The 14,140-nt window shown below is 45.3% G+C and overlaps 1 protein-coding gene across 1 annotated transcript in view; it reads right to left on the reverse strand.

The window, feature by feature from the left end:
- Positions 1–12,072: 12,072 nt before the first annotated feature.
- The window catches only part of FNDC1 (fibronectin type III domain containing 1), a 74,607-nt gene continuing 72,539 nt past the window's right edge, over positions 12,073–14,140 (reverse strand). Inside the window, exon 20 of the mRNA XM_030022748.1 lies at positions 12,073–13,886. Coding sequence (XP_029878608.1) covers positions 13,771–13,886 — 116 coding nt within the window. The 3' untranslated portion in view covers positions 12,073–13,770. The remainder of the gene's footprint in view (positions 13,887–14,140) is intronic.

Below are 14,140 nucleotides of genomic sequence, written 5' to 3' on the forward strand. Positions count from 1 at the left end.
TCGCTGCACTCCATGAAGCTCTAAAGGGCTTGTTATAGTACCTCAAAGTGCCAAAGAGGGTATTTAATGTGGGTCTACATTTCAATGGCATTCTAGTTTCTGCATTGTATTTATAAAGTGGAGAATGAGCCACAGTTGTAGAAACTGCTTACTTCAGAAAACTTACCTGTGGCTTCTAGGAGGCAAGGGAGACCTGGACCTGGAATAGGATGTCTCAGTCACAAAGGGAAGTGATTGGGCTTGAAAAGCACGGCGTTAGAGCTGTCCCATACCAGTCTGTGTTGTACTGGCAGTACAGAGCAGGCACAAACTCACCCTGGCCAGCCATGGTCTGGATGCAACATGTAATTACCTGCCTCAGAAAAGTTCTGGCTCTGTTAGGTCTTTCCACTCTTGGTCCTTTCTTCTACTTCATATATTTGAGAAAACTCTTTAAAACATGGGTGAGGGAGCAGTGCTCTGGCAATGGCATTAGCAGGAGCTGTGTATTTTGGAATGCCTTCTCAGCACAGGCCAAACAGTGAAACCGCTGAAACCCCAAACTGAGCTGATGACTTTTCATTTCTTCAGGGATTTCTGTCCCTGTCCCCAGTATCCTGGAAATGGCAGGGCTTAGGAATGTAATATTTTTTTTCAGAGTAAGATTTCCAGGGACTTTTGCAGTGTTCTTTAGAAAAAATTTGTCCTGACACTTCAGTGCTTTGAAAACTTTATTGGTGGGACTGGGGGGGAAAGAGCAAATATTGGCATATGAATAATGTGTGGATTACAAAAAGGGTAAATATAAATTGGGTTAAGTATTTTTTCTTATCTCCAGCTCACTGTACTTTTGTCCTCTTTCCAGCTCAGCAGAACTTTTAGCCAGCTCACATGTTTCCTCAGAGACCCATAAAAGCTCTACAGCCCAGAGCAAGCCCCATAAAATAAGTAAAACCTCCCAGTGTGAAGTTCTGCCTCCCTCCCACTCAGCAATTAACTCTTCTTCCTCCCACTTACATACAAGTCAGCTTCCCACACACTGAATGCCAAGTTTTCTGCTACTCTTCTTTCACACCAACCTTAGGAGAAGGGGAAAGAATTTTTAACCAACCTGTCTTTGGGCTCTGCCGGGTTCTTCTTATCTCCAGGTCTCTCCTGGACAGCTGCAGTCTGCTATGGGCCTGTCTCAATTTTACTGGGCACTGAAGGACTCTCAAATCTCCTTGCTTTCAACCATTTCTCATACAGGAATGTGTCTTACCTATACTCATACCCATAGCTATATGCCTTCATCTCTCTTACATCTATGCTACTGACTTAGAAGGAAACACTCTGGCTCCTGAAAGCAAAGTTCCAGTGAAGGTCTTGGCATTTGGCAGCAATTTTACCTTGTGCCAGGAGCACACAGAAGTTACAGTAAAACAAAGCCCCGTGGTCTCAGGTAACTCCCACATCTCCCTGTGACACAACCCCAGCACTGTCCTAGCTCACATCACTTCTTCTCTGTTGATCGCAGACCTGCAAAAGGTCTCTTTGAACACCTACATCAGCCGCCTTAGTTCATTTTTTACCCCTTTTATTTTCGGGAGGATGAGAAATCACTTCTACCCTCCGTTTCCTTCTCCAGCAACTCTAGATTATAATTACTTACTATTTGAGCCTGTTTGCTCAGCAACTCTGGAAGTACAGTGCGGTTTGTTTTAAAGACCGTTTGCAAGAGCAAAATATCAAATGTTGGTAACAGTGCCAACATTTATTATATGGAGTTCCCCCTGTAGCTAGTTCATATGAAGTATTCATCATACGACATTGCAAAAAGCATGTGACTGATTGACTGTTTTCAGAAACAGCAAAGTCTCTTCTATAACTGGCTTCCAGCCCCTCTACAGCTGGCTAGCTTCTGCTAGTTTCACAGGGACAAACTGGATAAGCAAATACATGTCTCTGAATGTGGCCTATTTAAACACTATATAAAAAGCTGAAAGCTCTGGAAGTCAAGTCTAAGCAAGCAAGACATGTTCAGATGTGGATGCACCATTCCTTGAGATGCTTTCTGGAGTTCAAGAGTGGGTTAAGCTGACCATGTCGACACAGCCAACAACTGGAGCATCCGCACAGCAAGAGAGCCAAATGTAAACCTGGCACTGCTCTGTTGGCTTCTCTGTGGTTATTCTAGAAATTAAGATCCCAATTTCCTACCTAAGTGGAAGGACTGCAATTCATCTGGGGTTTGACTATCTCTGTCGAACCATATCTGCACGTTCTGGCATGTATTATTTCCCATTAGATCTACTCAGATCTTGGAGGAGAACCACTTCCCAGTTCAACATCATAAAACACAAAGCAACATAACAGTAGCCAAATAAACATTTCTCATAAAATAGGGAAACATAGCAATAATATGCATGTAAAGGAAGCCACATTTGCTGTGTGACTAGAACAGACTACTAGAATCAGTCAGGAATGGGGGAAATGGCAAACAAGCCCTTACATGGCACTGTTCACTCTTTCTAAAATATTAAGTTTTCTATAGTCACTTCCAACCTTAAAAGTAACGAGCCTCATAGGTGAAGCCCAACAGAGACATCTCTGCTGACACACCATGTGGGTATGCTGTCACGGCTGCTTTGCCCTCCTGGCAGCACACAGAGCATTTAGTTTATTGCATCTATAAACAGTTAGTTGTTCAACTTTATATACAAATTCAAATTCAAGATCACTAAATGTTCTTCTCCTGAGTCTGACAACTGAAGTGAAACCATAACTTGTCCCCAACCCAGTACTGAGGCAACCAACTGCTGCTAATTAATGACATTTTTTAAATAGGAAACCTCAGCTTTCAGAAGGCAGATTTTGCATTTTCAAGAAGTGAAAAGATTTTCTACTGCAATCTAGGGAGGGAGGTGGGGATTAGTCAGCTGGTCTGGAGCCTCCAGATCCAGCTGTTTCCCTGCAGCTGTTAGCAGCTGGCTAACCCACACCTGGCTATCCAAATGATTGAGGAACCTGCGATTTTGGCTGTTAGTTGAGGCCTTGAAAAAGGACTAGAGACCCATGTGTGTGAAATGTGTGGCTCCTGTACCAAAGTGGCTTTTTGCAAAGTTTTTCAGGCACAGTGAGGACAACAACAGAAACAAAAGGTGATGGAAAACACACAAGATGATTGAAAACAAGGCCCCATACTGAGGAGATTTCCCTATAACTGGGTTTCCTGAACAAGGCACAAGTCTCCCAGGAGCAGTGAAACTTGGAGAAACCCATGGCCAGATTTTGACCCATGCTGAGAGATCCCCAAGATGTCTGAGTACAGCCCTATGAAACATCAGGAGTCAGTAGGGATTTCAGAAGGTCCCTTTTATACTTCTGTAATTGCATAAAGCAACATTAAGACAAGGATAATATTTATCAGGGGATTCTCTTATACAGGAAAACCCTCAGAGATGGCCCCATTGACACTCTCGCAATCTCCTTTCCTGTTATTCCTTGGCAGGGTGAGATCCAAGAGGACCAAAGCAGCCTTTGGTGTACTGTTATTGAATGAAATGCCAGGTGTTGAATGTAAGAAGACCTCAGGTTTAGTTGCATGCCAAAAAAAGACATATATTATCATCATAAAGGAATGAACGAGGGAGACATGGCAAAGTCAGCAAAACCCCAGAGGACAACTGGCTATCATACAGATTCTTGCCTTTTTTTCTGTTTGGAAAACATATGTGTTGTGTTTGATGTGGCTAACAGCAGCTCATAGGTATAGAAAAATGAACGCATACTGTGCAGAAGCACATTCCCCTCCACAGTAACGGAGCCAACAAATAAAGCCTTAAATGGAGAGAGGCAAATTAGGCAATATCTTGCTTGTTTTACACAACAGGAATAAAAATCTCAATATTCTATATGCTGCAGAGATTAACTCACATTACAATAGTTTTACCTCCCAACTGATACACGACACGATCATTTCAAGGAAATGTTTTTCACAAGCCTGAAGCTCTTCTTTGGAGCTGTGGCGCCTCAGGTGCACAGAATGTTTGTATAAATGAAAATTTGGATGACAGGAATGGAAAATGGCAATTAGGCACCAGGATGATAGGAATGCCCCTCAGCATGGAGAAATTAGACACCTGTCTTCAGCAGTTTGCTGTTGCTGATGACAGAGCAAAGATCCCTGAACTAAACATGCTTGCATTGGCAGACTGTGGTTCAGCCCTCCCTTTTTGCAAAAGAAGCCAAGACCTGGGAATCTCAGAAGCTTGAAGGATCACAAGAAGTGCATCACATTTTGATCACTCAGCTGAACTGACTCCAAGCTGTTTGGGGGTCACTGGCAGTAGCAAGGGACATTGTACAGCCTCTTGAGAGTGCTGTGGCAGGTGGACAAAAGATTTCCAAATGTTTTCAGAATTTGCCAAGTTTTTGCAACTTGCATGTGGGTTTCACATGCACTAAGTCGCTCTCCCACTGTTGACACTTAGCCTATCTTTCCCTTGTCTAAGGAGGATATTTTTCCTCCTGCTGCTGGCATTCTAAAGCAGGTCCAATAACCTTGCAAAGACTGCAGAAGTGCTTTGTGGAGGGTCTTCAGCATGACAGCAAGCCCATGCCCTCACTCTGTCCTAGGACACAAACTCAGTGCTGGGCAAAATGTGTGAGCACCGTAACTCTTCTAATACCTACTTAATCCGCTTGTTAGAAACATTAGTGTACCACTAAGACTCACTAAGAATTTGGTATATAGTACCATGTGTTGTACATCCACTATATACTTCAGTGTCATACATTCTTCTCCTCAGATGCAACTCAAACCATCCTTATAAAGCTTTTTGTCTCTATATGTTATATGATGACTCTTTGAAGCAATCCTGTTTTCAGTACGGGTTAATCAAATGTGATGTGATATATTGATTGATCTATATGATATTATAATACACTCCAGATATACACAAGAATTCACTAACTGTATGAATAAATGGCATTTCAGTTACTCTGAGCAACATGGTTTTTCTTGTTTCTGAACCTTCGGACTTTTAAAGAAAAACAGTCCAAGCAGATTTCTCAGCACATGATTCCAGAATAATTTTCAAAAGAAAATTTCAAAAGGAAGAAACCAAAGCAGATTTCTCTTTGGAACAAAAGATCTTAAAGTATATTTCTAGCAGGAAAGCTGAAAATCCAGAAAAATAGTATAACCTTAAAATGTTAAATGAGAGCTGCAGCAGCAGTAAAGGCAACTGGGAAATGTCTGGTCAGTTATAAGAACCTCTGACCTAACCTAAACCATTTCTGTGCAAAAACCACGTGGGAAAGCTGGCAATCACCAGCTTTCCCACCAGAGGAAGATTCCCTATCACCTTGAAAGTCATGCCATGTTTGTTGGAAAGATCAGTTTTGAGCCTTTGCAGACTGAGGACTAGTAGAGTACCTGGCAGGAGACCCAATGGGCTGCACCATGACCATGGACACCGTGCGGGAGCCCAGGCTGATGCAGTACAGTGGACAAGCTTATCAGTGTATAGTTTTGAAAGGTAAACATTCAGAGCAGGATAGTACCAAAAAAAGAACAGTAGAGATAATAATAACCCATCGTGCTACTTGAAATTAATGGACAAGTCCTCATTCTGGTTAGTTACTTCTCTGTTTTGTTTAGGTTACGCTGCCTAAAGCGGTGTTGACAATACTATTCATTTTGTAGGTCTTGTTTTTTCTCACATTCAGGGAGAGGAAATGGTAACATATTCACCACTTGGAATTATTTTCTCTTGTTTGTTCACTGCTGATTAGCAGCATGAACTAAACACAACCTCAGCTGACTTGTATTTACATACTCTGCTGTTTCGGTAGAGAACACAAAAATACATAGTGTATCTGCTCTTTGCACCCTCTCGTCTGTATGCAGCTCTGCCTGTATGGGTCACCATGTCACACAGGTTTGGGCTCTCACCCTGCCCTTCCCCAGGGGATGGGACTCCCAGGATCTGCCCGAGGAGGTCTGGTGAGATGAGGGGTGCAGCTCTGCAGGTGGTCTCTGCCTTTCTCAAGGCAGTCCCAACCAAAAAGCAGGGCAGCCAGGACACTCTGCGGAGCCATTTGGAGCAGCCCCTTCCCTCCTCTCTGCAGCTGATCTATGAATACCAACCTTCCAAGGCTGGCCAAAATGATTCTCACCACCCAGTGTGATGGCACGTGTAGCCTGGGGGAAGGAGGTGACTCACTAGTGCCTGAATCCAGCCCATGAGCTTGCCACAAGCAAGAGACATGATGCCAGCACTCCTGCTTGGTAGGGACACCCATGGCCAGCATAAGAAGGGCTCATACAGGAGAAGTTTTGCAGCTTGGGCCAGGCATGAAGGGGCCAGCATGAAGACAGAGATGCTGAATGAGCTGGAGGAGTGGAGAAGATTCAATCCCAGGCCCTCTCCTGTCCTTTACTGCCTCCATTTCATTCCCTTAAGATGCTACTGACCATAGGGAAGGGGGAAATGCTGCTACTGGCTGTTTCGGGGGGACTTACAGAGTTGTGGCATTAACATCTCCTCTGTTTATGCAGGGGAGAAATGCGTGGGCAAGGCAGGTTAAACATCTGCTACAAGACATGGAGTGGGACAACACAGATCATGCCCATGGGTGCCAGGGAGGAACATCAACCTCTGAGTACTCCATTGTGAAGCATTTTTGGACATACCTTAGACCAGACTTTCAGGATACAGTCAGTACTTCACTCAGCTCCAAGAAAGAATCTTCAATTACAGAGGGGAGAAGGTCAATGAAGGGAAAAAAATGGAGGTTAATGATGGAGAATCAGGAAAATCTTATGGGATTTTATTAGCAGTTTAAGTAAACACAGCCCATATTTTTAAAGGATGAAGATGATCTGCAGCTCACAGAACAAAGACCTTCAGAAGGATGAAGTGTGGAAAGCAATTAGGTGGGCAGAAACACTATTGCAATTACATTCAAGAAGAGTTTGAAAGCTTCCTGGAAATAGTCTGTAACGCTTTTACTCCTACTGCAAGATAAACTGGTTCTTGCTGCCCACAGTACTCTGGGGAAAATCAGTGTCTGCAATTTTACGAAAAGTATCTCCTGAGAAAGCACAGCAGGAGCACATTGTGTATTTGCACTTTGTCTGTTTCTACTTATAACCTTCCAAAGCTTTAGACATAATAGATTGCAAGTTTTGCCTTGTGAGGGTCAGACTCCTTCTTAGAGATTCTCTTTAAGACCCGGGAATGGACTTTGGTGCTCCTGAACCAAAACTGTGCTCTCATTAAAACAATTTTCCCGCTATGTGTGTGCAATGCTGAAGGTACATGCCATCTGCACTCCTGCCACTCATCCCCTGCTGCAAGGCCTGGCCAAACAGCATCTCCTGCCATCTAGAGGCTTTTTTGCATAAACATGAGGGTATCGCCAATGCTCACTTGTGACCTAATCCCCAGATGCAGCTGTGAGCTTGCACAAGTCACATTTGGAAAGCATGTGCAGGAACTACTCACAGCAAAAAAAAAACCAAGGTCAGAAATTCTTCATGGGAGTCTAGGAGACTACACTCCTTCCCTCTCTTGCCCTCACAGCTTCCCCTCACTTCCTCACAAATGGTCACGCTTTCATCTGGGAGCCAGCTTGCAACTTCCATTTGGGGGGTGGGGTGGGGAAAAAAGGCATTTTTTTTTTCAAATGAGGGTATTTATTTCCAAAAAGGTGATCCTTCCCCTTTATTCAGTGCAGGTGAGGCCACACCTGGAGTACTCTGTGTTCAGTTCTGGGCTCTTCAGTACGAGAGAGAGGGACATAATGGAGAGAGTCCAATGAAGGGCCACGAAGATGACGAAGGGACTGGAGCACCTCTGATATAAGGAAAGGCTGAGAAAGCTGGGACTGTTCAGCCTGGAGAAGAGAAGGCTCAGTGGGATCTTATCCCTGATGTGGGGAGTAAAGAAGATAGAGCCAGGCTCTTCTCACTGGTGTCCAGTGACAGGACAGAAGTCAATGCGCACAAACTGAAATACAGGAAATCCCATTTAAAGAAAAGAAAAATATTTTTTATTGTGGGATGGTGGTTAAACACTGGCCCAGGTTGCCGAGACCATGGAGTTTCCATTCTCGAAGCTATTTAAAACACGAGAGGGCACGGTCCTGAGTAACCTGCTGTAGGTGACCCTGCTTTCAGCAGAAGGGATTGGACTAGATGATCCTCAGAGGTCCCTTCCCACCTCAGCCATTCTGTGACTCTATGATCATTTTTGTCCAATAAATAAATCCACTGTGAAAATTTCCTGGAGCTTGCACTTTGCTTCTGTGAAATTTTGGTTCTGGTTTTATCTGGCTGCATGATGGAGTGGTTGGTATTATACGTAGACCTGTACACTTCTTCAGGTTGGAAGGAACCTTTGGAAGTCAGGTCCAACACACTGCTCAAAGCAAGGACATCAGGTTACTCATGGCCTTCTCCGGGCTAGTTATGAACACCTTCAGGGATGGAGTTTTCCCCACCTCTCTGTGCTGCTATCCCTGTGCTTGATCACCCCCATGATAAAAACATTTTAATACTTCATTGGAATTTCCCATGTTGCAGTTTGTGTCCATTGCCCTTCATCCTTTCACTGTGTGTCTCTCAGAAAAGTGTGGTTCCATCTTCTTTACAATCCCATTAGACCGTTGAAGATATCAACGAGATCCACCACCGCCAGCCAAGCCTTCCCTCCCTGAGGCTGAACAAACCTAGCGCTCGGCCTCTCCTTGCACGTCCTGTGCACCAGTCCCCTAACCATTGTGGTCACCCTCTCCTTGACCCACTCCAGTTTGCCTTGTACTGGAGGGCCAACGGTACTCCACGTGCAGTCTCACCTATGCTGGAGAGAGGAGAAGTACATCACTGAGCCCACTGACGGTGTCCTTGCTAATGCAGCTCCGTCTGCGGCTGACCTTCATTGCCGCAAGTGTGTGCTTCCTCAGTGTATGCCTCAAATGTGAAGGTTCCCCCAGCTCTTCTTCTGCTGGTCAGGCTGTGTTTGGAGCTGGGTGACACAGCTGGCACTGAGGAGCAACACCACTGGCACTGAGGAGTTATGGCAACTGCTAGCACCCGAGGACCTGGCCCCCAGCCTGTTGCCTTTGACACTTGACTTCCCAATGTTGACACCATGATTATCGCACCCAGCCACGATTCTGGCGTTATTCTGTTCCGGGTGCTCATTCCCACCAGGGCTGTACTTTTCACTGACTGCTGTGGTGCAACTGGCACAGCGATGTGGCACAAGTCCCACGGGAATGCTTCCTGCTTTATGGGACACAGAAGCATGATGAGAAAGGGAGCAGCAGTACAAGGCATGGCTTTGTTTTCAAATGTTACCAGCTAAGGGCCCTCAGGCAGACTGGCAGCTCTCCAGGGGTGGGATTTTTTAGACATCTGTGGGTGCCAGCTTTGCCTTGGGAAGCAGAGCTGAGCTGCTGCAGTGTTGACCTCATTCCCTTCTGCATTTACCTCATTCTCTTCTGCCGGAGGAAGGCAGCTCTTCACATGAATAACATCTATCTGCCTGGTGAGAAAAAAGGACATGGGTTTGGGGGACAGAAAACCATATAGTTTCTTGTAGGGAGGAACCACAAGGAGCATTTCACATTGTTCAGTGGGTTCGGTTACCTCCCACAAAGGCCTTCAATTATCCTTCCAAGTGACACCCAATTCTTCCTTCATCACCAAAGAGCTCTTCTGTTTGCATCCCGGGTCCACATGCTGGGCTTTGGCTGCCCCCGAGAGCCCTTGGCATTTCTCACATGCTGGCGATTGTTCCTGCTGCCTTTGAGGCAGAAATCCCAATTCTCACAAAAGTACGGTACAGTGATCAGAGATTAGCATCTGGAACTGACCAGGGCCAGACAATGCTTCGAGCGACTTCTTTGCCTGCCTTTTTCTCCCCACCCCTTCCCCCGTTGTGTTTTTCTCCCTTTCTTTTCCAGCTCTGTATAATTCCCCACCAGGCAGGGCCCTGGCATCCCTCCGCCCCGGAGAGATTTGGACCAGAGGCGATACAGGCACAAGCTGTGTGGATTTTCTCTCTGTGGGGATCCTCCCTCTCCTCCATCCCGTTCCCTCAAGGATTGCTCTGACAAGAAGGCAGGGTTGGTGCAACACCCCTCAGAACCTCTGAAGGGACATGGCATTCTTCAAGCTGGCGCCAAGGGCTTGGAGACCAGATGCAAATGTGGCTTTGCCAGCAAGGGGGGCATGGGAGGAGAGCTGACGGAGGGAAAGACCCGTCCCTCTCCCATCAGCACCATCTGGAGCCATACAATGTCCCCTGGTACGCAGCGCAGTCACAAAGCCGTGCAGCTATTTCAATGGAGACAGGGTTGACCTCCAAACAGGCATGCTGCTTCTCCTATGGTGGCACAGCAGGACCAAACAGTGCGTCATGGGGACAGCGGGGAAGGAAGGAAGGAAAGGGGAGGGTGGCCCATTGGTCAGGGCACTGCCATGGCCTTGGAGAGAGGATCTGGATGGGAAGTGGCTTTCCTGACCCACATGGCTTTAGTTGCCTCTTTAATCCCACCACTTCTTAGATAAACAAAGAGCAAAAATAGTATCATCTCTTGAAGAAACTACCTACTCTCACGATAATGTGTTACCCTGCACATGGGGCAAAGGATGCAAATGTGTCAATCAGATCACCTCATACAGCATAGAGGACTTACCCAGACCTCAAAGTGAAGGGAACAGACTGCATACCATTGCATTTCATGTGTCTCCCTCTTGTGCCCTACTGCTGACTCTGCCATGGCTGGTTTAGCCTCGGAGAGGATTTACACTGGAGGGCAAGAGTGCGCAGTGCCCTCCACTGCTGCTCCCAGCAATCCCCAGTTCCTCCCCAGCTGAGGCTGCAGAAAAAACGATGGCCTCAGCTCTTCACCCATGATGGCATCCCTGAATGGGACTGTCCCAGCCCAAGGGTATTTCCAGCTGGGAAGGAAGGAACCGCATCTCTGCAGATGAACAAACCAAAACCCACCTGTGGTCTCTGAAGGTGAAAATGCGGAATGCATTGGCTGTGGGGAGGGAACACCCATCTTTAAGCAGCAGACCAAACCATGATTGGTGAAGTCAGGCCCTGCTCTTTAGAGTCAGTGGCACAAGTCCCACTCACATGTGCTGAAGACTGGGCTCTGGAGCAAGGTATGACTTTTCAATAAAAGAAAAAAGTACATTTCATTATTGGATGCCTCCTCTGGAATCATAAAAACAGACTGAATAATTTAGGTTGGAATGGATCTCTGGAGTGCTCACATTCAATCTGTTGTTCACAAGGACACCCAAGTCCTCTTCTGCAAAGCTGCTCTCTGGACAGTCACCCCAGCCTGTATTGCTGCAAGGGGCTATTCCATCCTACGTGTGGGACTTCTCACTTCCCTTTGCTGAACTGCATGAGGTTCCTGACAGCTCATTTCTCCGGCCCGTGAAAGTCCCTCTGATGAGCAGCTCTGCCCTCCAGCACATCAACCACTCCCCAGCCCCAGTTTAGTAACAGCCACAAGCTTGCTGATGGTGCACTCCATCCGAGCACTCCATCCGTGCACTCCATCCGTGCACTCCATCCGTGCACTCTATCTCATCGTCCAGGTCATTAGACAGTATTGGCCTCAGTACTGGGGGGTGACACTTGCAACCAGCTGTCATTTGGACTTTGCACTATTTTTTATCACAACCCTTTGAGCCTCACGACACAGCTAATTTTACATCCACCTTAAAGCCCAACTATCCAAGCCATATTCCACCAGTTTGGCTGCAAGCACACAGTGGGAGACCATGTCAAGCACCTTACAAAAGCCAAAGCCAATGACATCCACATTTCTCCCCTTGTGCACAGAGCCAGTCATCTCCACAAAGAATATTTTCAGGCTGGTCAGGCATGATTCGCCCTTGGTAACTCCATGCTGGCTGCTAACCACCTTCGAAAGGGAACAACACACTCACATGCTTCCAGGCCCTTAGAAAAAGGTGACACCTACTCCTGCCCCAAGGAAGACTTTTAGAAAGCTAACAATTTGTCACTTTGTCAGATTACTTGACACAGATGACCAGAAAGGATGAAATAGAAATGGAACCATGTATCATAGGTTTATTAGGGAAAAAAGTTATACTTCAAGACCATATAGTTGGCACTGTACTGAAGCAAAAGTATGTGAGAACAATTAAAATGTTAAAACCCAAATCACCATGAAAACCAAAATGCTCTTTTAATCACTTTAGTTCCTTTTTTTGTCCCCATACAATTTACAGTAACTACAGGAAGCAACTGAAAAGGTGTTAGACCTACACTACATGTAAGCTGGAATGAGAGTGAGAGATGGACCAGAGACCAGATTCGTCCCTCAGGTATGCTGCTAACTCTCCTATGCTGTCAGAATGGGGGGGGCGTCTTACTAACAAGAGCAAAGGCTATTGAGATGTTACCATGAAATGGTAAGACCACGAAAGTTACTGAGTAAACCATTAATGCTAGATTGCCCAGAAGGACTACTAAAATCCTATGTTATTGCAAGCTTCCAAATGCCTGCTAAAAAAGCCATCATTATACCTTTCATCCATGTCAGCTTTTGCTTTCTGGTCTGGATGGAAGAGATTTCGGTAGTATATTAAAGAAAGCGTATCCCAATTTGTAGCCAGGACGGACCAAAGCCAAATGAGTTTCCTGCTAGTTGACTCTTGTATTGGTGGCTTGGGCTTCTTTTTGGAGGGCAAATAAGTTAAAAGCAGTTTCTAATTTGCAAGTTACTCATCCCATGCCTCCACACAGTGAAGTGAAAGGTACTGACAAGGAATAAATAACATACCAAGTAAGATGAGAATGGATTGAAGTAAAGTTGCACTAAAACTTTTAAACAGTACAGGACAGAAAGTTTAACTCGTGCTGATAAACTGCTGAATATGTGTTTTTGCTGGACTATACAGTGCCACTCTAACATGTATAGAGGGGTAGATTCCCATTGAATGTCCAGTCCAAAGGCTACCAAGGAAGTGGGACATGGGTCTTTAATCAATAATTCAAATGTTAGCTCAACAGTACTCACAAGAAGAATACAGCTCTTTCCTTGGTTAATATATTGTGCATAGCAATATCTCAAAGAATTAACAGCACCTTTTACATAAAAATTCAAACCATATTTATCTAGTGAACAAGAAAATCTCAGCATCTCTAAGCAGTACTTCTGCAGATGTACAGTACTGTATTTATATAGATATAGATATACATATATCTCAGAGTGAATTTACACTGTGACCTGGTGATTAGTCCAGCAGTGGGTGAACCCACAGGGTAAGTCTTCAGGAGAATATATTGCCTTTGGTGGGTGGCCAGTTACATGGCACAATTGCATAGGGGAGCCCTGGCAGGCAGCAAAGGACAGTTTAGCATCCCATTAAGCAAGCACAGCATGCTTAGGTCGTTCCTGCAAGATAAAGGAAACTTCCAAATTTTCATGGCTAATACAGTTCTAGTTTTCACAGGTCGCACACATTGCAACCCCCTCTCCGTGCCTTAAAGACCCAGAGGAGGAAGGTAAGACTCCAAACTTATATCCTGTTGCCGCTTCCAAGCAGAAATCAAGCAGCACCACAGATTTAGGCTGGTAAAGGGGGAACCATGTTTGGCTTCACGAGGGTTTCTTGAGCAGCTGGTCTTCACTGGTTTGCCTCATTGGTCCTTATTTCTTTTTCTTTTCTGAATCTGTTGCTCACAGTCCTCTGGTAGAAATCATTTGAAAAGCATGATCTGCCTAAGACAGGAAAGCAGACTGCTACCATTTCCCTGGGATGGGCACACCGCACTCATACCAGCCAACATAGTAGTAGGGTGTTGTGTGTCCAATGCGTCCAAATGATACAGGCTCCTGGCGGTACTGGCGGTAATACCCTGTCAGGAGAAAAACACCCGTTTGCATTTCAAAACAAAGACATAGTAATTTAACAAAAGTAACAGATGAAGCGAGAGTCAATCCCACAGCCCAAATGAAAACTTAGAAGCTGTTTGGTAGGGAGTTTTGTCAAAAGGCTATTTGCTAGCCCTGGTATTTGTCCTAGATCTTTCTTGAACCATTAAACTCTGGTCCTTTGTATTTCTTGTAGTTTTGATTGGTTTTACTGTTCAAAATCTCTTGAAATATTGTG

The sequence above is a fragment of the Aquila chrysaetos genome, chromosome 8, assembly GCF_900496995.4.
Source record: "Aquila chrysaetos chrysaetos chromosome 8, bAquChr1.4, whole genome shotgun sequence".
Taxonomy (NCBI): Eukaryota; Metazoa; Chordata; class Aves; order Accipitriformes; family Accipitridae; genus Aquila; species Aquila chrysaetos.